The sequence below is a fragment of the Boleophthalmus pectinirostris genome, unplaced genomic scaffold, assembly GCF_026225935.1.
Source record: "Boleophthalmus pectinirostris isolate CB_2022bp ecotype Guang Dong unplaced genomic scaffold, ASM2622593v1 HiC_scaffold_15, whole genome shotgun sequence".
NCBI lineage: Eukaryota > Metazoa > Chordata > Actinopteri > Gobiiformes > Gobiidae > Boleophthalmus > Boleophthalmus pectinirostris.
This window is the reverse complement of record NW_026571070.1, coordinates 21733711-21761679: the sequence shown is the minus strand read 5'-3', so window position 1 is coordinate 21761679 and position 27969 is coordinate 21733711. Positions and strand designations below refer to the sequence as shown.

Sequence of the window (27969 nt, the reverse complement as noted above, 5' to 3'; positions counted from 1 at the left end):
GAATTGTTTTATCAAGAAATGTAAAATATTGCTTTGTCTGGAATGTTTCACAGTATAGTAAACCTTTCTGTCTTCATGGAGACCAAACCAGACCAAGTTACAGGTCAGATCCCTGGAAAGGCTACTCTGCTCAAAATCAGAATGCCTGTTTTTCTAAATATTTTTGAATTACAAAACCACCTGTAATTGGATAAATGGAAGGTAGAGCTCTTTAATTAACTGTGGAACATTCCAGGCAGAGCAATGACAACTCCATAGAAACAAGCTGATAACAGACCCTCCACTAGAAAAGTTACACAATGCACCTTTAATAAACTTCACAGAGACAGATTTACAGGCAAAATATTTATGTAAATCACGGCACTAGGAACAGCACAAATAAATTCCCTTTTAGAATATTGACAGCAAAAATGTACTATCAGGAAACCAGCATTACAAGTTCTACTTAGAGGAAAATATTTTTACACAGTAAGAATAATGTACTAAACAAGATTAAGAATGAATGTTTTACACATGTTTTACGCAGCTTTGCTAAATACACTGCACTGTTTCTAACATTTAAACTAGCCCTGGGCGATATGACAAAAAAATAATTATCACCTTTTTTTCTCATATTTATCTATCACAATTTTCTATTTTATCAAATACAATGGCTACATTATTATTTTTTTCTGGGGTGGAATTCGTGTCCTGCTTGTCTCCGTGGAGATGCTATTGCTTTGCCTGAAATGTTCCACTGTGATATGTATTTATCTTGCATTTATTCTACTACAGGTCATATTACACAAAAATACCTTCTTTACATGCATTCTTGATAGGAGCGAGGTCACCTCACTAAAAATCATGATCTGTAACATGGCCTGGTGGCATCACCTGCTTGTCTCCATGGAGATTGAAGTTTAATTACATACATGGAACATTCCAGAAAAAAAATTACATCAACAAGGAGACCAGTGCTTAATATGAAAAGTTACATAGTGCACCTTTAACACCAAAATGTGCCAGATCTTACTTCCAGTCCACATGCTTTTACTGACAGAGGATTGGCTATAGACCTCTTGGTTGATTACTTGCCCATCCCTTACTTATACATAATTAATCATGACTGTTAAGGAGTGTTTTTGGTTGCTTACATTGGGGTCCAGGGTCTCGGGGATGAACTCTCCCTCACTGTGGATGCTGGTGTAACTGCCCTGGCGTGCGATCTGCTGCTGCTCCTCTGGGACACTGCCTGGCGGAGGGGACGTCCTGCCCGTGTGCAGCGAGCCTGTATGCACGCAAGCAAACAGTCAAGTGTTATAGAGACAGAACACATAAAGTAAGGTGAAGGAAGGAACACATAGGGCGCAGATGAAGAGATAGGAACAAGAGGGCAGAGGGGAGTAAACAGCGTTATCCATGGTTATAAGTTCAATCGTGCTAGGACTGCAGGAGATGATTTACAAAACTACACTGACGCCACCTCTACCCTCAATTACTGTGACAAATGCTCCCCCAACCTGCAGCCCAGACGGGGCAATCGTCCTTGACACAGAGATGCAGTGCAAACTGTGACTAAACTGACAAGGAGTACACTGAGCATCCTAAGGCTCAAAATGCCCAAATAATATTAGGTTTAAAGTGTAATTTTTTTGGTTGGTTGTGGGACATCTGTCATGCTTTGCCTGTAATGATCTACAGTATAGCATAAAGATCTTGTAATTTATACAGTTAATAGTGGCGTCACCTTGTCTCCATGGAAACAAGTTTAATGCTCTAATGTGGACTATAATATAGTATCTTTATGGAGACAAGCAGATGGCTTCAAAAAAGATCATTAAGTCCATTAAGGACTATTTTTACTTTGCCACTGAAGGTGGAAATGTTCCTCAACCGTCCGTTTTGTCAGGGGAATTTGAGTAATTCTATAAAATACCTTTATGTTGACGGCACTGATTTTATGGGGAGAGGGGGAGAAGGGGCTCTGCCAAGAATCCTAAAATGTTTTCACCCTGATGAAGGACAATGCAAATGAGTGTGGAAAGTGAGCATGGGGCCGTCTGTGTTTGTGGCTGAAATGTGCCTGACAGACTGACCTTTTTGGGGATTTAGCAAAAGTGTTTGGAAACCATTTGGAAGTGAAGACTAGGGTTTCAGTTTGACATAACATCACAAACCCTCTCCAAGTGTTACCTGGCAAATGATAACTATAGAATCTCTGGATGATGTAGTTGTGCAAGAATTGTATTAATGAAAAATTCTGGTGGAAAATCTGCCACCTGCTTGTTTGTTATTGCTTTGCCTGGAATGTTCCACAGAATGGCATTAAAACTAATGCATCTGAGCAATAAAACACTTTATTTATAAATATTTGTATTAATGCAAGATAGAAGTTTAATGCCACACTATGGAACATTCCAAACAAAGCAATTTTCATGGTCTCCTGGTTGTGGACCCTTCTCTATAAAAACTATACAGTGTACCTTTAAGTAATAAGCTGTAGCGCAATAAATACATTTCCTATAAAAGGTCTTAGATGTCTACACTTTACATAAGAACAAATTGTGCAATGTAAAGCATATATGAGGCTGAGGGCTGCTTGGTATGATGAGTGCAGCTTGCCCTTGCAGTGACCTGACACGTCACTTTCACCTAAGAGCTTCTCTGCGTTTGCCTTCTCTGACAAAGCATGTTCCTCTGCTGCCATTAACACTGCTGCGACACTGTCAACTCCCATTTATAAAGTGACAAAGATGGGCCACCTTGAGATCGGAGCGGAATAACAAGATGGAGCTTCAATCACCAAAACATTTCATTTACTTTTCTTTGCCAGTCATTTACTTACATAATGGTAACATCATAAGACACAAACTAAGGTAACATAGCATTAAAAATATGAGGATGAGTGTTCCAAGCTAGAAAGCTTAGCTTCCTTTTCATTTCATTTTCATCACTTTTTTCCAATCAAATGATGTAATAAATAAATAAATAAATAAATAAATAAATAAATAAATAAATAAATAAATAAATAAATATATATATATATATATATATATATATATATATATATATATATATATATATATATATTATATTTTTTTTAATCTAAATCAAATTTGGCAAAACAAAGACCTATCCCACTTCTCATGCACCCAAATCTCTCCTTTTTAATTCTTACACTGTCATTTGAGGTAAGGCTTTTTTGGGGCACATGAATAAATAGGACTCTTAAACACCAATACTAAGAATTAATTAACAAACATAAGTGGGCTCCCCCACCTCTTCCTCTTCCTGCTTGTAGACAGACTGGCATAAGTACAGTTATTATTGTCATATTAGGCATTATTCTCAGCATTGAGCCCCATTGATCCCTCCAATACACTGAGTTGATCCCTCCGATACGTTAAGAATTACTACATTACTATACACAATTAGTCATTTATATTTACTTATATTTACTTTTACATTTACTAACACTAGAACCTCACACTCTTACTGAACATACACACTCCTAAACATATACACACGTGTACACACACACACACACACTTTACACCTCATCTGCTGTGATGGTGTATGCATTTGTGTTCTATTGTTACGTATTGGATTGTCCTGTCTAATGTCTGTGTGCATGTTGTCTGTTGCAAAAAAATAAATAAATAAAATGATGTAATATGTCATTTGAAATCATTAATTGTCATGGCAGCAGTCATAATTTCTAAGTTCTACAACCATTTATATTTCATTTATATGCCAGGGCCAGGTTAAGTACTCAGTTTATTTGCGTCTTCATATAGCAAGTTCAACATCGCACAACACTGATTCTAAGTGATATTGTGTGGAAGTTACTTGATATTTTCAGCATTTTAGATTTGTCATAATGCTACATATAACACATTGCTTGTGACTTGCATGCTAGTTTAAAACACAAATCTTAGAGCCTTACCTGTGGAGTGCTTGCGCACCCTCTCGGAGCCCTTAAGCAGTGAGCCCTTGAGGTCCCCTAGTGACCGCGATGACTTCATCTCACTCTGCTTGTCCCTAGTGTTCACCTGTAGATACTGCACATGGGACAGAGGACAGAGGGGTTAGGGACGTGAGAACAGACCATTTAAGGAACAAGATAAGGGCAGGAAGTGCATTACATCACTGTCCACTTACACCATGTCACACACAGAGCTGAATCTACACAGCTCCAGCGAGCACTTCTGAGAAACTCCAATCTATGTTTTTGTTTCTAAAAATATCAATCCATACTATACACATAGTAGAGCCCTTTCATTTGTTAAATAGCAAAGCAAGTTATCTATATTCTTTGCTTTACCTTTTTATGTAAATTTTGTAGCCTGTTACATTAAACAAAATGAATAGCAATAAACAATTGACTGTTAATATCTTGTTGTTCAACCATGTAAATAGGAAGTTGGTTTGAAATCATTTTAATCAATCTAAAATAATTAATAAAGATTTCAAAATGTACAAAAAAATTGTTCAAATAGTTTAAATATGAGCCCATAACTATTTAATGTGATTTACAAAAGACAACTGATAGGGAACTATTAAACCAAGGACACCTTCAGCTCGGTCCCTGTTGACATTCCGTTGCTGATAGCTCTATCTGACCTACATCATAAAAGGTGATAATACTCCATACAATGGAAGCATGGTTAGACTTGAATAAAAAATCTACCACAATATGTTGGTCCATTGCTCCGGGTACTGTATATTACAATTCATTATTTGTGCAGTAACAGTAATTAATTATGCTGAATTTAGCTGAACTTCACATATGCAGTAGTTTCATGTGATATTGTAGGTACATGTGGCTGAGAGCTGCTCACATGATTGTTCTTGGGGGTCTTGAGGAGTATACGCAGCAGCCCATTCGTTCCAAGGGTAAGCACGGCCTGGTCCAGGTCCTCCTGAGTCTTCAGAGGCAGCAGCAACTAAAGGATAAGAAAACATACAACACATGACCTTTCAGCGTGCATTGTGTTTGCATGTGCATGACGTAAAGGGTTGCTCCATATGTCATTGATACACAACTGTATTCAGTAGTTTCACTTCAGAAAGTATTTGGCAGTGACTTTTTAAACTGAACAATACCTATTGACCAGCTAACCCAAGACTAACCCAGGTCAAAACATCAGTTACAAGTGAAGGAATAATCTGGTGCAACACTGGCATTTTTTTATACAAACGTGAATCAAAGTGCCTCTAAACTAAACAAAACCTGAATTAGGGTTGACTAATTTGATATTTTAGAACTAATTAATTATTTAATAACTCAATAACACATGTATTAATCATTTATCATTATATGGACTACACATAACACATACCATTCTTGGATTTATTTATTTTTTGGCAAATAGTATAATATTTTGATGAAAAATGCCTTTTTTTGTAAATATTCTCAAAGAGGGCAAATTTTCAAAAACTTAATTTATTTGATATTAAAGATGCAATAGAAATAACAATGTGAATAATTAATTGACCACTAGATTAAACACTGGTTGTGAGTCAAAACGGTTTCAACTGTGTCAGACAAAAGACAGTAGACTTGTAATGTCACTATCACAATTTGAATCTCATGTTTTTCAAGTGCACCCATGCTGCAGTTCATATATTCAAATGAGCCTGTGTTTCTCTCACACCTCTTTCTCCATGAAGAACATGTCCATCTGCTGTCCAAAGGCCTCCGTCACTTTCTGCTGCAGCTCCTTGATCTTCAATGGCCTCTGAAACGGGATGATTCTGTGGACAAAGCACAAACACAGTCATTCTGGGGCATTTCAATAATTCCACCCTCAAGCTCGTGCCCGTCATTAACATGCACCGAACACTCTTTTACACCACGTTCAGATAAATGATCAAATAGGAATCTCTTTCGAGGCCATTTTTCCAAAACTGTTTCTATGGCAACACACAGAAAAGGGACAGGTTAGCTGCCAGGTCAAGGGAAGAAGCTAGATGAGCCACCAGTCAGTGAATAAGATGTGTTGACAATCTAGACTCTGGAAAAAGACGTATACCATTTATTGACAATGATGTTTTTTGGACTGACCAGGCTATATTCATGTTCAATTTACTGTCAGTATTGCATATTTATGTTGCTTTTAGATTCACATTGAGAGGCCAAGTTATTGTAAACCACAATAATCTGTAGCCTATCAAAACATCTGAACATTCGCATTTGGAATACAATACAGAAATAAGATTAAAACAACCCATACAATGGTATAAGATAAAGTTCTATGGAGATGCATAGAGAGTGTGGACATGCAGTATCTGTGTAACTTATCTTTCAACACAATCACATCACATATGGACTACATGTGTATATTTGCGAAAGTGCGTGAGTGTGCTTGCTTCACAATCACTTTTTCACATCGCGGGCCACTGTTTCAACACCACGCTGGGCCTCTCCACTCACCAAGAGCCGGCACAAAGGCAGATGGGAAACTTCCTGAGAGGAAAAGGGGAAAAAAATGCCGAGCGGCAGCAAAAGCAGCAGGATGTGTGTCTTTCCCTCCTTGTTCAAAAGAGTGACAGATACACAGATATCCAGGCACAGGCTGAGAAAATAAAGCTCTATCTTCTGCCATGTACTCTGTATGCTGCTTTTGAACTGTATTTCTGAAAGATAGATTTGTAATAGCACTATTTTCTCATCAGCTTTGCCTATCATACTAATTGGTCCACTCATTTGAGGAGTGCATTCTAGGAAGAGGGAGATCACAGGCCAGCAGCACAACTGTTTAAATTCTCTTTAGACTTGCTGATGATGTGCATGATAATGGGCTTGGACGGAGGAGGGGGCAGTATGAATTCTGCTCGCAAAGATATGGGTTTTCTCACACTGTGCAGGCTGTTAATTGACACAGAGAGACCAAGGTTACTGTGGTCTACATTTTACATTTGCATTTGAGTATAAAAAAGCAAAAACTAATCATCCAACTCACTTTTTCTGCATTGAGCAACTTCTGTATTGATCCCTTATAGAACTATTCTGGATTTGTAGAAGTTTAAATACATCAATTAAGACAACAAATGGCTAAAAATGCATGCTCATCAATATATACATATAAGATTAATAGTAATTGATTTGTACAATACCATGTAACTATATAGATTTACTTAACATTACTATTGCTACTCTTCTGCACAAAAAGTATGTATGGATACAGCCCTGCCACAACCTATCTTGGTCACAATGTTACAGAGGAAAAGACACAAAAGTTGGCTAGCTGAGCGGCCCTACTCTCTGGCAGCAGTCCCTGAGGCTGAGTGAGGGGAAGAGGGAGACACAGCTCTGATTTCCTGGCCCAAACCTTCAGCGCTCGCCAACCAAAAGAGAAAGCAGCCAATTAGATTCCACTGTTCTCCTGACTCAGGGACTTGGCTGGACTGGAGACAATGGGCTGATAAAATGTTATAGTAACTCTTTTGTGGTTAGTTTTTGTGCATGGTATGTTCTACTTGCATTTTTAAATTTTTTACCTTATCACTAGAACTACTACATACAAACAGACTGCTAATCATGCATATTTATCCATGCAATGTTCACTTATAAAGCATTGAGGTTATGGTGCAAGCTTCAAGTTAAAATATCAAATAATTTATGTTTTTTAAGACACACAATCTGAGTTTTTACTTGTCTAATGTAAAAATGGTCTCTGTTTTTTTTTTATATTTTCAGTTATTGTAATCGGAAATGTGAGGCAAAGTGGTTACACCTTGGCTACTAATATCTTCTTTCACCTACTAATATACTGTGTTGACCTATCATGCAGACAATATAGGAGACATAGAGAAGTGACCAAATAAGGGAACAGTGGACCCTGTCGACATTTGAACCAAAAGCTAAAAGCTACTAGAATACTGCATGCTTCTCAGATTTTGGTCATTTTAAAGCTTAAAATTGGTGCTGTCATGACATAAAAAAGTTCAGACTTGTTTTCATTACTGAGGCTTACTACTGCATCATGACATGTAATTTTCAGCACAAAATAATTAAATGATTTCTTTACTCTTATACTAGTTCTTACATTCAGGAAAGTCCATATTAGTCCTGTTTATGTATGGTACTTTTTTTTAGTATGAATACTTGTTCAAATTAGTGTCTGGTTTTTCAATCTAGGTGTCGATTCTGGATATTGTCAACTTTAAGACTTGCTGAAACAATACCAAGAAAGGCTAATGGGATGTGAAAATAAGTAATGCCTCCCTATTAAAACCTATGCATGCCATGTTGTGTTGCCAAACCTAATAGAGCAGGCGGTGTTAAACTAAGCAAAAGCGCAAGACAAGGAAAAGATGGAGAGAGACAAGAACAAGAAAGTGTGGTGTGTTCCAGTGCAGAAGCCAATTAAAGCGGTGCAGAAGAGGCCCATTGTGCGGCTGTGTTCTGCCTGGGAACATCTCGCCTCTGGACCCCTGTGTGCTCCTCTGCTCCACATGGTGTTCTGAAGCGGATCATTCGTGCCTGTACATTCTGGTCAGCTCCTCTCTGTGTTTCAGGGATTCCTCTGGTGTGTGGTCAGCTCATTCTGTTCTGACCAGTGTTGCCTTAGTGATCAAACAGGATGTGGTGCTAAGAGAGGAGGATGGAGGGCTCAGTGGTACTCAAGTATGAAAGGAAGTAGCTCTTGTCATGCCTATGATACTTTTACTTGAGAATTAAAAAGTAATGTTTGACTACTTCTACTACTACTACCACTATCACTACTACTACCACTACTACAACTACTATCACTACTACCACTATTATCACTACTACATCCCTAACTACAACCAACTTGGGCGACTACTACCCTCTGATTTCAAAGCACCTTAAAGAATACTGTGTAGTGATTCAGTTTGAAATAATATTATTTTGTAAATCTGAAAGTAAGCAGCATTCAGTAGTAGTTGATTATTTTTGTCTATTTTTCCTGGCTTATTCCTTACAGTAAATGTAGATATTTCCCGTCTCCAATTGCTTACGGTAAGGCCAAAGGAACTAAAGACCAAATAAAGTGTGTCTGGACTATGGAGCAGTGCTGATAAACAAAATGTAAAACAGTGAAACAGACAGGCCCTGTGTCTGCAGTCCATCAGCGTAACTGTAAATCTGATCTGGTTACAGGAGCAGATGGGCGCTGGGTGAGGGGTGTGAGGCCTGAATAGATCAAGGTATTACTTGGGGCAAATACAATGAACCTTGGCAGAGACTTTTTCCTATCTTTTCTTTTATGCTGAGGGCACTGTCCATTTTCCCAACCGTCCTGAGTTGGTGGAGCAAGGCCCGGGCATGTAACTATGGTTTCCAGCCATGGCATCGTGTAAAAACAACAGACAAGTAGAAAACATAATACGGAGGTTTCCAACGTACCGCTTCTCTCTCTCATGCTCCAGCTTGACTCTGAGATCCTGTCGAGAGGAACAATAACAAAAGTGAGGAATTATGGAAGAGGAAAATGATTCATGCTTGTGACTCAAGGCTGGTACATAAAAACAATACAGCTAGTACTTGGACAGTTCCTGATTGAATTGTTATTTTTTTGTGTACAGGTGCACTCCAGTAAAATATTCTTACAAAACCACACTATTACAAAACATGAATAATTGTTAAAATAAAATAAATCAATAAATAAATCTGACATATTTAACATACAGCCAGTACTGGTACCATTCCTGATTTTTATTTTTTATTTCAGTATACAAGTGCACCCCAGTGAAATAATACAAGACATATACTGTTACAAAAACAATGCTAATTAATTCAACTAATCTGATTTACTATTTTCTAAAAAACAAGGTTAGATGTGTGTACCTTCATTGAACATAATAAAATAAATGCTTGAAATATGTGTTCAAATAATAAACCCATAGGGCTCACTGTTTAAACAATTTGAAAAATGTACTTTTATATGTGTGTTTGTTCTTCCTCATAGCTAACCTTGCATTATCTCATCTGCCTATTTTTACAGTGCGTGTTTCACACAGAGGGATCTGAAAGAGTGGATGAGCTCATAGAGATAGAGATGACATCATATCAGGCCACGCTTCTGGATTTTCCTCAACCCACAGAGGACCCTCACTAACTCACACTCTCCTGTTTGTTTATACTGTCATAAACACTTTAAGGGGATTTACCAATTGCTATTCTACAGGGACACACAGGGCAGATGGGTTTGTGGCACAAGGTGACACAGGAGATTTATACAAGTGTCTGAAAATATATCTGTTAGATTTGTATTGAGGGAGAGACGAGTGTGGTCATTTAGCAGGGCACAGAAAAGCAGGGCAAGAGACAATGATCATTTTAAGTGATAGCGTACATTCTTGCTTCAGTCATTTTGCATTGACAGCAACATTTATTGGCCAGGATCTGTCAGTAGATGAAGGGGTGTGGTTGTCCAAGGAACTATGACTCTAGATGGGGAATACCTCATGCCTCATGATTATTGAGTTGCTAGATAAACACTTTATTATTAGAAAATGTAGATATAGCAATTCACACTTGATAGCATATTTTATATAATGAGAAGAAGAGAACCCATAGTAACAGTGTTGCTATGGAGCAAACATTGAACACAATTGTTTTGATTATGAACAGTCTTTTCTTGTCTTACCACTCTGTTCCCGAGTTCCCCAAAGTTTTTCCTTATATTAACGGTAAATGTGCAGTGTCTTGATGTAATACCTGTTTGTACAGTAGAGTTCTGTGTTTGGGCTTGTGGCTGTTGTTCTGAGTGGAGCAGCGGCCCAGTGCTGCCAAGTCCTTCATGATAGAGTTGAGTGCCTCTTCGTCATCTAAAAAGAGAAAAAACACAAATGGATATAGTATGTAAATGGTGACCTCATATTCTTAATCACAGGGTTGTCAGTGGAGATTTATGTGAGATGTACAAAACTCATTCAAGTTTCCCTAACCTGCCAATCATCACTACAGCACCTGTGTCAGACTTCCGCTTTGCATGTCTGTAGCCTTACATGTACCCTTTGTGTGCCAACTGGAAAAACACTGCACGAGAAAGTAGAATCCCCTGCAAACTGGTTTTTCAGGTGTAGTACTTAAGCCCTACTATAAATGACCATATCCAAAGCCTCATTCAAGATTCAAAACAGCTAGAAGAAGTTTTGTTGATGAAATGAACAAAAACTACAGTACAGTAGTAAAATCATCAGAAAAGTAAAATGTGTAGAATATATATGAAATACAGAGTAGGCCTATTGCGATACTTTACTATATCAGTTTCAATAAATGATGACGGGGCTGTAGTCCACTAAAGAATTTCAGCAGAAAAAAGTATCTATATAAAGACAGATAAATGTGTAAATCATGAGTTCTGCTTTTTTATATATAAACTCATTCACTCATTAATTTCCTCCTTTCTGCTGTTCCATATAAATCCTTACAACCTTCTGTAGATTAAATAATTAGTCGATTAACACAAATTTTGGTTGCCTAAGACACCATCGACTGATACATCGAACAATAATTTTTGAGGTCAATATTTACCAAGGGTACTTTTTCATTGTACCAATGGGGGACTTTTCTGCACTCTGATAAGAACTGAGATGTAGAGGTTTGAATAAACAAGTATGACTCATAATACAAAGAGTGTTTCATTCTGCCATTTTCTGTTATTGCAGCTCTTTTAACATTTTGAATATTCTGGGGGGATAATCCTACTTTAGGGTTACTATGTTAGTGGCATAAATTAGTTTCACTCTTAACATTTATTGTCTACATTTTCTTCACCTATAAAATGCTATTCACAGCCAAAATATGGACTCATAGATTAAAAGGTAGTCTAGGCTAAACATAAGCCTGTCATGATAATATATGTGAAATATAATATATGGACAATATATTTGGGGCTTAATATTTATAGTGTGCATATTTTAGTTGCAATAGTGGGGAGATTTATGTTATTTTCTATGTCTAATTAATTGTGCATTTTGCTATTTCTTAGTTGTAGCCCGCTTTTTAATGATACTGTATTTTTAAATGGTTTATAGCGATTATTCTGCCTTATTTTTTATTGTGTCAGTAGCATAAAGTAATTTTAATATTATAATTTTTGTAAAATTCTTCTGTAGTAATATATCGTGCTTCAAAATGTGTATAGTGATGGGCCAAAACATTGTTAAAATTTCACAGAATGAACCTGAATTATAAACTTCTTCTATCTCTTCTAAAAATAAATCCAATCTCATTCATTAAATCTAGAGTGCACTTTATAAACCCGCAGATATAAGCGGGAGTACAGTGTCTCACCAGCGCTGCACTTCCCCCTTCACACTCTCATGTGTGAAGAGAGCAATCACGCACACGTCAGAACATCTCCATATGAAGGCACTTTAATCGACTCAATTATGATGCAGCAGTGATTGCACCATGAAGAGGGAAGTGGCGACCTCTGCCCTTGCCACCTCTCAAAATACACACAAGCACTATTCAAATCCAGTGAGTGCAGTGTGGACTAAAAAACCTGCAAGAATGGATAGAATGTACTTACAACTAGGGCTGGGAATCACAGTGACCTCACGATTTGATACGATACACAACTCACGATACCACGTTATCACAATATGGCGACACATGATACGGGATATACTGCACATGATACTCTGTGATATATAGCTGCTTTTAAAGAACTAAACACAAAACCACTTCTTGTACAAAGTTAAATAAAATCCTTAATCAGCAAAACAGTGAATATGTAAAGTGTATTGCATAAACAAGCTTCCTTCCACTAAATAACCAACAAAACTGTCATGTAGTCACAAAAAATTGCTAAATGGTACCAAAAAATACTCCATACAGTAGCCCAAGGTAACGATACTGTATCACCAAATGTAGTATCACGATATAGCGAAATTCTGATATTTTTGCACACCCTTTCCTAGAACTGGGAATACTTGTAGGGAAACAATTCACTTGACTGTGGCCTCGTTTATGACATGGAAGTGGGTTCACTGTGTGTTCACTGTGGTTCACTGTGCTGTAGGGAATTTGAGCACTATAATGATGACAATGAGACTAACAAAGCAGAACAAGTGTTTTGAAGAGGAACACAGCCATGGCCAAGTACAGTTTGCAAAACATGTTTGAGATCCATTCCTCATATGCAGAAGACAAAAGCCTAAAATAATTAATGTATTTAGTGTCTTGAAATGATATTCTGTCGCTCACCATACCCACCATACCCACCATACTTCAGTCCTGATACAGCTGCTATACACTAGAATTACATTAGAAGAGGCAAAGCAGTATACAGTTATATTTGATCTTAACAATATGTCTCTTATGGTCAGCTGTTTGCTAGCGGTGCTGTAATCTCTGGGTTCATCTGCTGGTCATTAAATGCATACAAAGACTCACGAAAAACATCTTAGGTGGTAAATGGCTGCATTCATGTACAATGTTTTACCTCTGCTGGATTCAAAGAACTACATCAAGGGACCATTCATTTGGTACTCACAAGCATATGCACACAGACACACACGTCCATCGTATAACACACACGGAGGCAGAACATAAAATGGCCAAAAATGAACAGGGTAGAGAAGGAATTCAACTCACCCACCTTCCACACAAAAGGATTGTATTATGACTGACTGGATAATGTATTTCATCTTTACAAGTGAAAGTAGAGCATTAATAATCTTATAATACCATTTTCAAGGTTTAAAAATGTGTGCATTTTTAATCAAATGTTAGCAAAATATAATATGTTCTCTACCATATACAATCACTAAAAACAAATAAAAGTGACTTCCTGAATATAAACAATGCATACTTTTAATAAAAATTTTTTCTTCCTCCAGTGTCTGATCTCTGCAATCATGCAAACCACATACTTTTACTGACCGAGGATTGGCTGTTGACCTCTCCATTAAAAAGAGCCCAGCATAATTGATAATTAGAAATGATAGAATGACCATCTAGATTAAAATTTGATTAATGTCACAGCCCTAATGTTGACTGAGCAAGAAAATAATTTGCTATTTTAAGTGGCTGAGTAGATGTAAACCTCAAAGTACAAAATAAGACAAACACTAAATCAAAACAGCACTTCTCCGACTCTGACTCTGTAACCTTTCTCTAAATACAACCATTGGACCATTCACACTGTTTAAGTCAGAGGAACCCCAGTCCAGTCCCTCTCCTCTTTCCAGCACATTTTCCCTCTGAGTCACTGAGTAAACTACATAAACCAACACAGCCACGCACGTCATGTTTCACATCCCCATTTAGCACAAAGGCAAAGCTGCCCACATGTCCTCCCTTCACTTACACTAAGGTTAAATACAAAAGATAAGTTGATCATTATCAGTTAGAACAGAAACGTCATTTTTTGATGCAATACCTTTACATCTGGTTGAGGAATATTTTTAGGAATATTTTTGTATTAAAGTACTCTTACAAACAACAAAACATTATTTTGATAATATTGCATGATTTAAATGTTTTTCATTTAGAAAGAAACTCTGAAGGTTATATATTTTTCAATCATATACCCTTCAGAGTTTTTTTTTTTCAAATTTATGTGGTATATTCTTTAAAAATATCAGAATCTTTGCCCAATCACCTTAATGTTTAATCATAAAGAGGATATTGTGTTTAACTGTGTATTTCAGTAGTATTTTCAACAAATACTTTTTGGCCTAACTTGAGTAAAAAGTATTTCTTGAATACACTGTACACTGTGTACACTGTTCTTCTCTTCTGCTGAAGAGAATGACAATCCAACAGGTTTCACTTATTTGATATATGTTCTTCAACTATGCGGAAGTTAGGAGATAAGACTGACTAAACAGAACACAGACCTTATCACACCTACACACTAAATAAACAAGTATTACCTCAGAACAAAACCACAACGCTCCTTCATCTGACTGGAGTTAGGAATTTATCGATTGAGCAAAAGAAAATCTTGTTTTATAGCTCTCCACAGGGATGCACACAGAACAAAGATATTGATTAAATGTGTTTCTGCAGTGGCCTGGTCCACACACCTACAAGTGCCTAACTTACAGTAATGGTGAACAAAGAATGTTTCAATATTATCATGGATTGAAAATTAACATAGTTTTAAAGAGGCTGACCAGGAAGAAGGAATGACCAGATCACAAAATCACAAATAGTTCTATGCACTTCAATCAGGTAATAGAAAATACTGTGGATCTGTTTGAAAGTAAAAGCTATGACCACATGACTGCACATACTCAGTCTCTGATAATCTGAACCAGAATCCAGGAATCTTTCATCACTGTTCAGATACCTTATCTATTGGATTGGACTGATTCATATACATAAACTTGATGACTGTCAAAGTGCAACCAAAAACAGTAGCTATGGAAGTTTTGTTCTTTTTAATTATTTTTTTTTTTGTGTGTGAAATGGGAGTGAGAAGTGGGTTGAGATATTCAGCAAACTGTCAGAATAAAAATCATTCAATCAGCTGGCACACATTATACAAACATTTTAAAAGTTAAATTTTGTCTCAGAACAAGACAAAAGCACAGCAAAACTGTACTGTGTATGGGGACATTTGCTTGCTAATGAGCACTGCATCCTCAAGTCAACAACATTATTTAAACATTTTTACTTGATTAATTAACTAATTTGCAGATCTGTCTAAAAACAACAGCACTGTCTTTATCAGTTCTCATTATGAGTTGTGTGAGATGTGCTCGCATTGTTCAACCCTCTGCACTTGCTGTCAAGGATACAAAACAAACTGCACTGGTCTGCCTACCACTGTGTGTTTGAGCTACAGTAGTGAGGGGACCAAGAGGGCAGGGGGAGTGTGAGAATGGCGTCGTACCAGCTCTAATGGCAGTCTATAAATGAGGATTTGACTTCACTTGGAACACAGCATGCCAAGGCTAACTGCTAGAGCAACAGAGAGTGGTGAGCAGCTTTGACAGAAACAACTGGACTGCCACAATTGGGGAAAAAAACCCTCAAAACATAGATAATAAAAATATATAAATAAAAAGGCCTCACTTTACATAATATTTGATACCTTATCTACTTCATTAAGTAAAATTGAATGCATAGTATGATAATCTTAATAACATATAATTACATTGTACTAACAGCAGGTTGTTAGACATAGATTGTACTTATGTAAAAACATGTCACCAATTACTGTTAGAATCCTCTATAATGTCTCTCATTTCTAGATTGGTGCTTTTTAAAAATATGCGTTTTTCTGTCTACTTTATACTAAAAAAAACTGTAAAATGTGAGTGGTGAAAAAAGGGGGGAATTCCAGGAAGTCAAGGGGAGCCGTATTACACAATAGAGACTGATTGCTGTGCATTGCATCACCATGCTGCATCTTTCAGTCAGGCCTCTGCTGCTGATGTGCAAATGAGTGAGTTATTGAGAAAAGGAACTATGTCCAAGCTAGTTTACTTCAGGCAAATTATGTACCGCTATGTATTAGATAATACTGTTAGTTACACTTTTCAGGGCTGCGTGATAAGACCAAAAAAAAGTTAAGGTAAAAAAAAAAGTTGTTTTCTAATACGAATCAATCATAATTTTTGATTCAGCTTTATTTTGTCTATTCCAGAAGATAAAAACTCAAAGTGGATTAAAATTCAATTAATTGCACAGCCATAATTTTAGATACTTATGTTTTTCCCATGAATACCTAGTACTAGCTCTATAAAGTCTAAATCTCTTCACCATTGCTTATACATAATCAAACGTACTATCAAGTGAAACATCTACTGCAAAAAAGACACAGATGAAAAAGATAAACTGACTAAAGTCTATGAGAAAGGCTGCGCTTTGAAGAAAGAGCAGAGTGTGTTAGAATGAAGACATGGAGGGGGATTTCCTGGTGCACACAGACACATCATGGCAAAGGCATCCGGCTGGACCAGCAGCTGGAGCCAAATGTGTCCTCAACTCTACAGCACCACAGGCTCTGACGCACAGCCCTCACACACCCTCCACTACAGACGTGGTACAAACAGTTAGACTTAAACTGTTTAAATTACAACTTCCAAGGAAATCTACATGCGGTTTTATCACTCTTACTTTTCACGTACACTAACTGGAGTAATATTATTTGAGGTAACACCACTGTCACTGTTAGTTTGATTTGGTTACTTTGAGTCCACTCTGAGTAAATATCAGAGACAAAAACTTTAATTTGACAGTAATATCAGATTTTTTTTTCATTATCACAGTCTGTACATTATTTAAAGATGCACTGTGTAACTTTTCTGGAGAGGGGTCCACCACCTGCTTGTCTAAATGTTCGATAGTATGGTATTAAGCTTATCTAACTTGCATTTATTCAATTATAAGTATTTTTATTTATCAAAAATACCTTGATCAAAATGTAATATTTCTAGGGGTGAGGTCGCCTCTCCTCAGATCTGACATGTAACTTGGCCCTGTGGCATCACCCGCTTCTCTCCATAGAGATAACTTTAATACCATACCAAGTAGAAACAAGCAAACTAAAAAAAGTTACATAGTGCATCTTTAGTAATTTGTCTTTCCTATCATACACTAAATTACCAAGAATATTCTGCACCCAAACAATTGCAACTAAATTAATGGTACTCTATGACTACTCTACGCTCTGTACATACACGCACACGTACACTCCTGGGCGCTCTCCTCGAAACTGTGATGCAGCTAATTGAGCACCTAATGGGTTTAATGTTTAAACCCTTGACGTTAATCTTTCACTAGAAATAAAGGCTGTGATGTAATGCGGCCTATTGTGTGCACGCTACAATAGTTGTGCAATAAATGTTTGTACAAGAGCCCATGCCTTTTCACTGGACATCTGCAAACACTACTCCATTCAAAACAAGAGGCTGAGACAGGCCCTTTTCAGCTGGTATTACCACTTCACTGTACGGCCTGGTGGTTACAGAGGATCGTGTGTGTAAGTGTGTGTGTGTATACAGTTTTGTGTTTACAGTGACAGACATACTTGACATGGGAGAATGAATGAATGATAGTAACATAGTGGAATAAAAGATGTTACTTTGAGAGTTCCTGTGCTGTCCAGGTCTAATGTGGAGACCGTCATCTGTGAGGGAGCAGTGCAAAGTATAAATATTTGGATCTGCACCACAAAATAATAACTGCATTTAGTGTATTCTATCTTGTAATGACCTCCTGAAAATTACTGTTCAGTGCAGATAAATAAACAAAAACACTGTGAAACGTGACAATATATCAATTATTTTATTACTTAAATGAGCACTATGCAATTTTTCAGGTAGAGGATTCGTGATCTGCTTCTCTGCATGGAGATGTTGTTCCTTTGCCTAGAATGTTCCACAGTGTGGCATTAAACATATCTATCTCCAAATTACAGGTCAGATCAATTAGATTAGAATTAAAATACCAGTATTTTATTATCCCGAGGAAATTCATATAACTGGTTAAATGTGAGACAGATTTATTTTATTTTATTTTATTGCCCTCATTGAATCTTGTTTAAAGTTATTAATTGACATATGATTGATAGAAGATGTGCCCCAGTTTCATTATCCTTACCAGACATATTCACAATTGTAGAAAAATGTGGCCAATCAAGTTAGCTAAGGCTTGACTGCAAAGTTTTATGGATGAAATAGTGAAAAACTCTAAACCTATTGTTGCAGTGGATGGAAGTACAGCATGAGTGGGAGCGTAGTTTTACATAGATGTAGGAGTGTGCATATGTTCACCAGCCTGGTAGGTGTGCATATAAATAAACCCGAGCATGTTATTGTGCACCTAGAGCTGTTCCTGTGCCCGCATTAAGTCAAACAAACATTTCACCAAAACAAGGTAAAAACAAGAGCTCTTAAAGTGGGCCATCTGCAGCCATTACCAGCTATTTCGTGTTATTTTTCTCTGCCCAGTGTTCCTGCCAGCGGAAGTAGGTATGTGTGCTTTCAAATGCTACTCACTCATGTTTACTGTCATCATCAGGAAGTGGTCCCGCTGAACTTGAGCACGAGGCCCAACTTCTTTCAGACAGCCAAATCTTCACCCTGTGAGTCAAAAACAACAAAGTAAAACAACAATGCTTCAGCGTGTTTGTGTCTTTCCATCATAATATTTCTGCAATTGCACAAAACAAGGATGAAACAGGATGCAGGTGGAATTTGTTTATAAGGAGGATAGATGCGTTAATGAGATTAGGATCATCAGCAAAACTGAAAAATACTAATTGATACTCAAATTAGTAATACTTATTCAATACTGAAATAAATCACAAAAATATGACAAAACTGTACTGAATTGTTTAAAAATGTTGTGTCTGTATCTTCTTATTATTATGAATATTTATCAGTAAAAAGTATTGAACCTTTTCCTCCTTAGTACTGAACAGAGTTTGAAATTTAAAGGTCCTGTACTACACAAAATTAACTCTTGTGAGTTTTTAGCCATGCTGTAAGGCTGTTCCATGCTCAAAAACATACCCAGGGTTGTGTTTTGTTTCATTAATTGAGTAACAAAATGCTCTGGTCCATTTTGTAATGTCATGAATGCAGGTTTTCAAGTAAACAGCTACCTTTTACTTTTAGTTCAGTAGAGATTGGAAATTCCAGGGCTGAAATCATCCAAATGATTCTAGTTAAGGTGTATGGACTTCAAAAAGCACTTCCTATATCACCACATGGCATCACAAGTTGGAACAGTGTGTTTTCTGTTTGAGAGAAGCACTCAGCCTTAATATGCAGGGTTTGTTCCTTAAACTCATGTGAATTAAGCGAAACACAACTCCAGGAAGGTTTTTGATGAGGAACAAAATCACATAGATCAGAAAATAGTAATATGGGCTTTAACTATCATGACACAGATTATTGTTTCTTTTGTATGGATGAAAATTTACCAGGTTAAGTTATGTTCTTTTGGTATGTGGCTGTTTGCTACAGGTGTTCCAGGGAGTGAAAAACAAGGATCAAAACTAAACCCAGGCGCTCCAAAAAAGTAAGAAGTAAGAGTATAATAAAGGACAATGTATAATTCTGGTGCTGCTGTTGATATTCCATGATGTACCACTGCCGGCCCCAAGAAAAAAAAAAACATTTACTTCAAAGACAAAGCTTTCTTTATGCATAAAAAGTGTACGTGGGGCTTCAGGCACTGCGGTAGTAGTGCTGCTGTCAGGTGGTGCATGTCCACAGATGAGACTACTATTGAGCCAGGGGATTGGTTTGAAAATAATTTTGTCTGTGACTTAATGAAATGTGGTTAGTGGGAGTCTCTGTGGACTAAACCAAGATTTAAAAACCTGGTTTAGCCCCAATTTAGACCAAAAATAGTCCTGTAATAAATCTTGTTTATCAGATGGTACTCAGAAGGTCAAAACATTTATGGTGATACTTGCTGTAAGAGCTGTGGTGTTTTGAGAGCCACGGTGAAAGAGAGATAGAGTATCAGGATGAGACAAAATATAACTATGTATTAAATTTACTGATATAATTGAATCTCCATGAGAAATCCATGATAAAATGTAATGTTTGTGTAGTTGCACTTTTCACCCTCGCACTGCTATGAAGAGTGCGATCTGTGTCAAAGATCACCCAGGCCAAACAGAGCAATCATGCACAATAATGTCCCTCTGCAAGTCCACAGGGAGCTGCTACAGTCCACAACGCTGCAAAGTAAACACTGACATGTGGTTTGCCACCGCTACAAACGGCCAATAGTAAAACTCACATTGTGGTCTACTTTCTGAGAAGTTTTTGACAAATGATTGTCTCCATGACATCAGAGCAGTTAAACAGACTACTACAACACATAATAATAATTCCATTTATTTTGGGTGTAAAACATTTTTCTTATGATCACATAAATTGTGCAGGAGAAGATATAGGAACATACACTTTATTCTAATGAAGGTTGCAGTAATACAAAACAAGCTAACATTATTGTAAACCCAGTTTACCAAACAGGAACAACCTACATGTAACCAGACTCACTCGGGTTAAGTTTCAGAAATCAGAAATCATCTCTTGTGATTTACACATTACTGGCCTGCTGCTTCTGTTATGAAAAGCTAGTCACACTCAGATAGTATTACTTTTATGTCAAGATCATGTAAGCACTATAACCAGTTACACTGGGCAAAGAGTGACAAATGCTGTGTTGTTGTTCTGTTGAAGTGATAAAACCAAAGCACTTTGAGCTTGTTAGAAGTTCAGCCAACACCAACTCTTTGGAAAGTTTGGGCCTCCAGAGAGACCAGTGGAAAACCTCCCTGGATATTTTCTGTTGAGCATCATTTACTGTTCCAGTCGTAACTGGGTTTCTGTTTGAAATCTTTCCTTACTGAGATATATTTTGTGGTGCACATTAACAATATAAATGCCCAAGCTACCGTGTGTAATTTTCTTCTGTAAGAAGCAGCAAACTCAGACACTGTTCATTTACAGGCTGTGATGCACAGGTAGGACATGGCAATGAAAAGTATGTCAAAGTCAACAACAAGAATGGGGGGAAGAAGAATACAGAAACATTAAACATAAACAATTTGAGAATAAGCCTTTTCCTGTGGTGCAGAAATTAACTTAAATAACTTAACCTACTTGGGGAGAACTGCAGGACTTAGCTGTTCCATGTTCATTTGTATGACCTCACAATAGTACATATCAAAACTTTTGCTTATCTCATATGCAATATACATAGAAGTAAATGTGTTTGACATACCAGACAAAAGGAATTCCTCTATAGCGGGAAAGTATATTTGTGACCAGTGAGCACATGAAGAGCTGTGGAAGACCTAGCAGACAGGTGGTCCACTGCATCTTCACACAGGGCTCCAGAACAGTCCCTATCCTAAGCCAGTCTCAGCAGATGGTCCATCTGTTTGGCCCTTCGCTCAGAGGGACACCAGGCCCGTGCTGCCCACTGATCGGCAGCCCAGCTCACTGCACACTTCTTGGCTCGGGCTGCAGAGCTGAAGATCAAATCCTAATCTCTGCTCATCATGTTACTCAGTGCCACACGTCCAGCATGAAAAGAACAGGCTCTCCATGATGAGCTGTGAAGAGGCTCCAGAGACCAGCTCCGCACACTTCAGATCTAATGCCTGCCAGCTTCAGTTGTGGCTAACATCAACTATTTGGGCCTGTCTCAGTCCTTTTGTCACTGGTGTGGAGCTATGAAAGTAGGGCTATACAATTACCAATTTATTTCATCTGTTCATCATCTGTTGTCTAAAAGGGCTTTTGTTGTTTGTACAATTCCTGGGGATAATTATGACAATGAATAAACATTGATGTAGGTATGTATTTGCATCCATGAGTGTTCTGAGGGCTTCTGACAGACAGACCAAAGACTAAGACAATGATATCAAAAGCTATTATTTATGGCTTGACACAAGCTTTATTTATTTCATTAAATGTTTTAAGTTGTTAACTAGCTGTTCAAGACTGTTAAAATGGAAAATAAAATACTTTGTGGCCATCCACTTGGTCCTTATGTGGTGCATTCTAAATAGTTAACAACACAATTTGAGGCAATTAGAGTCCCTGCATTAGGCTTTCCAACTATTAAGAGTCTGACCCTCCTTTTTCACACATTTCACTTTCATTCTGACTGGAAATATTTGAGCAGGAATGGCTTTCATGCATATACAGAGACATTTTTACAGTCTGCTCTTTCAGGCTGCTTACATCACTGCCCTTGAGTAAACAGCACAGCGGCTGTGGGTCTTGCACTCACAGTGAGAGGAGGGTGACCTCAGTCCGCCATAGCGCCTGTGGAGTTCCAAAGAAATCACCATCCTCAACAAGAACAACTTTAGCCGACCAATGAGGAGAGAAAAGAAATCACCATCCTCAACAGAAACAACTTTAGCCAACCAATGAGGAGAGAAAAGAAATCACCATCCTCAACAGAAACAACTTTAGCCAACCAATGAGGAGAGAGGCAGATCAGGAGACGCAGAAGGCCGGATGGTAAAGGGCTGTTCTGGGTTGTGTGAAGTTTAGGTTCCCAAAAATCTGTTAGTAGACCTCACAGTCAGATTTTTTAAAGTTTTTATTGCGTAAGTGAGGCGTTTTATATTTAATGAGTATGAAAATCCAGACATACATATTTGATGAACACAAATAGACTGATCTAATTTAGCAGTGTATTGTGTAACTTTTCTGGTGGAGGGTTCACCACTTGCTTTTCTCAGTGGAAATGTTATTGCTTTGTTAAAAATGTTTCACAGTGTGGCTTTCTATCATCATGGAGACAAAACCAGGTCTAGTTACTGGTCAGATCTCTGGAGAGGCAACCCCACTCACAGTCAGAATGCCTGTTTTTTACATATTTTGGAGAAATAAAGCCCCTGTAAATAAATAATTGTAAGGTAGATTGGCTTAATGTCATATTGTCTAACATTCAAAGCAGAGCAATGAAGTATCCATAGAAACAAGAAAACTTACATAATGCACCATTAAGACCAATCTAAATATTTGAATGGAAAAAAAATATCAGAAGATGGGTTAAAAAAGTTAAAAAACCTGTTGTTGGCTGTACAAAGTTCATAATTTTGTAGATATGTTTATGTCAAGACGACCTCCCTGTGAAAGTACCGATATTTAGTTCCACAGCCTCTTGTCTGTCAATAAAATAGTCAGTGTGATGACTAAAAGTAGCCTGGAGAGTTGAACAATTGAGGCTAATAAAATAACCCAAACTGGGGTTGGTGAGCTCACAAATCGTTTGTCACCTAGATGCGACCACAATACCCAGACTGGCTGCAGAAATAGGACATTAGCAAAGGAAGAGTGGTTAGTAAGGCCCAGATATGAGGGTGACTTTTGTGTCTGCTGGACAGGTGCCAGCTCAGTCCTCATGAGTCAGGGTGGCCACGTGGACCTGGTTCTGGGAAGAGAGACAATGCAGGACGTCCCACTGTAGACTGAGCACGGGCCAGGCGTTTGTGATGAGGAAAGGCTTTGAGGACTTCTGGGGGCTGGCCAGGCAGTGCAGCAGCATGCATGAGGACCATATATCACCCCACCTCCTCTGGCTCAGTCTCACAGGGGGAGGACTTCAAACGGGCTTTTTAGCAGGACCCAGACCCTCATGTTCACAAAAATGTCATGCTGTTCTGTATTATTTTAGAACTTGCAGGACTTTCTCCTTCACACAAGTTCTGTTTTGAAAGTAACTATGGCAGCCTGAATTTCATGTCTGATACTCATGAGGATAGAGACATAAGTAAACTTTGATCTTGTATTGCAAGATGATCGAGAAAGAGTTGAGTTTCAATTTACAGGAAAAGGATACAGCTTAGGGAATAAAATTAAAATGTTGCACTGGACATAACCTAAAAGCAAAAAAAAAAGGTGTATTAAATTCAAGCATATATAAGAATGACTTGTTTATTTTATTTTGAAAGCTAATAAAAATGGCTTTTGATATTCATTACCTAAACATAAACAATACAGAATTTGAATGTACACCATTTAAAAGTGAAAACAGTCAGATTTGTAGAGGACTGGCTATAGACCTCTTCATTAAAAAGACCCAACCCAACATTAACAATTAAAAATGACTCAATCTTGGTCTCAGTTAAAATTAATATAAATGTTATGCACATGTTATGATGTAATTCTTTTTTAATTTAGCCCATGCAAAAGAACACACATTATAGTACAATTAGAACAATCCTGTCAGTGAGTCATCTGAGCCAAAAAGAGATGAATGAATACAGGCCTAACTCAATCCATACTTCAACAACTCCAGAGTAATGCGATCCCACTAAATGAAAGTAACATCTCTATTAACTCAAGAGATAAGTAGATCTGTCTCCTGTTATCATTTACCACACAAGCGTCACTAAAAATAGCCCATGAGAAACAAGAGCCTGCACCAGTCCCGAGTACACATCTCCAGACACAGGGCCCTCCTCAGAAAGGCGTCCAAGTGCAATCTGTAAACTTCGCTGTATTTTCCATTATGCGATGACATGCCATTATAATCACATTCATTCAGTGTTTCTCCACCCAAACTGCGCAGAGTAATGACAGCCAGCACACGTCAAGGCAATTCACGAGAGGCTAAGTCAAACACTGAAATACAAGCAATTTAAACAGATTCCAGTGTTATATTTCTATTCGGTTGGTTTGATAGTGAAAACCTCAAAAATGGTTCAAGAAAGAAAGGTCTCAGACAGAAAATAAAATACAAGCTATTTTGTTCAATAGCACATAAGGGGCAATATAAGAGACCAATATTAGACCAATGAATGTGGCTTTGTGGCTCTTCCCAGGTTGCCAGACTTGTATCATATTATCTAAATATCTAAATATATCTTTTATACATGATTTCTTCAATATATATAATATGTTATTGTGACAGACCTAGCTTTGTGGCTTCATGGACAGAGCTATAAAACTATACTAAGTTCCTCCAGGTTGCCAGACTTGTATTTTAATATCTAAATCTAAATGTAAAATGAATACATGCCTTAAAACCCAAAAGTTGATGCATGGTTTTAGCCTTGATTGTAGCGGTGTGGTGATCTGTGCTCTCTGGTGCCTTGTAGTTAGTAATTTTCAGACTGTAGCTTTATTGAGAAAACAAACATGGCTGCCGGCACACGAGGAGTCGAGGCAGTTAGCATAGCATACACAAGCAGAGTGTTATTGTCCAGTCAGGGAGTATGTTGTGTTTCCGGCCGTCCCCACAGCCTTGAGCCTCACAGGCAGACAAGCAGCACAGACAAAGCTCAATCAGGACCACTTCCTCTTTCTGGAAACAAGGGGGTAGACCCATCTGAACTCCAGCAGATAAATAAAAAGGCCAAGACAGCTACAGATTAAATTTAATTTTAACGTTACTAAACTGGTTAAATATGAAGATGAGAGATGGAAGTTTTACTCAAGCAATATACTACAGCTGATAGACATTTTGTATTTTAGTAATAGTATGGTGTAGTAGCATTCTAAAAGCACTCTATAATGTATGATTTAAGAAACAATAATACTCCAATAATACTTCAAAATTAATTAACTTTTATTTAGAACAATACTTTTTGCATAAGTACTAAGAACCTGACTAGTGACTACCTTCATGTTCTTGCATTTGTGCTTTTCATAGTTCACTGACCTATCCTATCAATCCTGGTGGCTTGCAATTGAAAGACATTAACAATTACTGAAAACAAGATCCATTTTTAAGATCTCATTTGTACAAGATGCCCACTAATGCTAAGCAGGCCCTTCTATAACAAGTCTTCTCATACATCCAACAGTGAGCAACACTAACTGTGTATTTGCAAACAGTGATTGTTATGTTTTCTGCTGTTACCAGGCAACCACAGTGCTGCCACTATGAGTCGTTGTGACTTTTGACCCTGGACCATATGACTAGTTGACTTCTAGGGATAACAAGTGGCAAGATTTGAGTCAGAATTATAAACAACAGTTATTATTATAAACTAAAATGCACAGCAAGAAAGTGCAATGGAATGTCACAAAAGGCCATTTCCACTGTGAAATCTGTAGTGGTGTTATCAGTAATATTGGACTGTTTTGTTTGAGGCACACCAGGCGTATCAGTGGGTGTGTTCGTTTTGACAACTTGAGGCTCACTTTGGGCCTGTTTAAGTCCTCGTGCAGAGACCAGGGTGATGGTAAACTGAACTCACTGACTGTATTCTTGCACCCACAACATGGTTTTGTTAAGAAATAATTTGCTTAAAGGGGCATGATTTTTGCCAGTGCCCTGTTTCAAATATGGGGCTGGATTTTGTTTGGCACCCTATAACAGGCACAGCTCTTGAGAGAAAGTGGAAAAGAAAGGATAGGCCTATAAAGGACTTTTGAGGACAGGAGGAAAATATTAGTATGACCACTTTGAATCATAACTGTCTGGAAGAATGGGCAAAACAAGACCTTCAAAAATGTTAGCAATGTGTGGAAAACATCTGCACAAATAAAACACACATATTTTTAACATAGAGTTTTTGTTACATTTGGCGATGTGCAAGAATCAGTGATGGTCTGAAGAAGGATGTTATTGTAGAGTCTTTGCATGAGAAAAGAAATGCAAGCAAAAATGCTTTATAAACAGGAAATAACAGTGGGGGCTATTAACACACTAAGAATAACAATGTTGTGGACTTGGCTCCTACCTTGTTATCTATGTCTGTCCATGTCCCAGATCTGGCAGCACGTTTTTTAAAGATGAATTAGGCCTACTTTGGGAGTGCAACTTGTCATAAAATAATAGAAAGGAAAGGAAAAATCCCAGTAGAGCAATTCTTTCCAAAACACTGGGCTATTATCCGGAAACAGAGCTCGAAACTGAAGCGCAGAAAATTACAACCACGAGCAACGGTACGTGCGTAAAAAGATGTTCTTTTCCGTGCATAATCCACAGCTCAATGTTGATTTGGTAGAAAAGGTTGTAGGACTTGTTTGGGAGTAAAGTTTTCACCCTGCGCTCGTTCGTCTCCTCCTCTCGCGCTACACAAGTGAGAAGCAGCGACTTTCTCCCGGAGCTTCGCCTCTGATGTCAGAAACAACGTGAGCTTCAGGAAGTGGTGACGCGCTCCGTGCGTTTCCAAGGCAGCGGGGCCCAGGGCGAGGAGGAGGGTGCGCTCTGGTGGACGGACGGCGTAACTACATCTGGTAAGCGTTCACGGCAAACTACTAGTCTAGAGCCCAGTGCAAAACGAATTTAAAGGAAACGTATGTAGCCTGTGCTTTTGCAGGTTTAAGAAGGTGCTACAATCACGACCCTCACTATAGCCTATGTGAAAGCCCAGACCCTCCAGAATTTACTGACTGAGCTGCAAAGGCTGCAAAGGTCCATGATTGGCTGCTGATGCTTGGTTTAGGTAGTGAGGATTCCTTTTTAGTTTAAACCAGTTGGATTACAGAATTGAAAATGGCTACTCAAATGAGACATTTTGTAGTTTATAAAATTTAATAAGTGAATTCAATGACGTCAGTATATATATATATATATATATATATATATATATATATATATATATATAT

The 27969-nt window shown here is 37.8% G+C and overlaps 1 protein-coding gene across 2 annotated transcripts; it reads right to left on the bottom strand.

The window, feature by feature from the left end:
- Nucleotides 1-99: 99 nt before the first annotated feature.
- On the bottom strand, nucleotides 100-27463 carry LOC129408148 (mitogen-activated protein kinase kinase kinase 3-like). 2 transcript variants are annotated; one of them, XM_055151092.1, is made up of 9 exons: nucleotides 27099-27463; nucleotides 18919-19002; nucleotides 18003-18047; nucleotides 10670-10779; nucleotides 9356-9393; nucleotides 5637-5736; nucleotides 4821-4925; nucleotides 3926-4040; nucleotides 100-1267 (listed from the first exon to the last, which is right to left on the bottom strand). In XM_055151092.1, the coding sequence occupies exons 2-9, from the start codon at nucleotides 18935-18937 to the stop codon at nucleotides 1086-1088; spliced, it is 714 nt and encodes a 237-aa protein (XP_055007067.1). In that variant the 5' UTR covers nucleotides 18938-19002; nucleotides 27099-27463; the 3' UTR covers nucleotides 100-1085. The 2 variants fall into 2 exon arrangements, with proteins under 2 accessions (XP_055007067.1, XP_055007068.1); XM_055151093.1 differs by lacking the exon at nucleotides 18003-18047 and having other exon boundaries at nucleotides 105-1267.
- Between the last annotated feature and the right edge of the window lie 506 nt (nucleotides 27464-27969).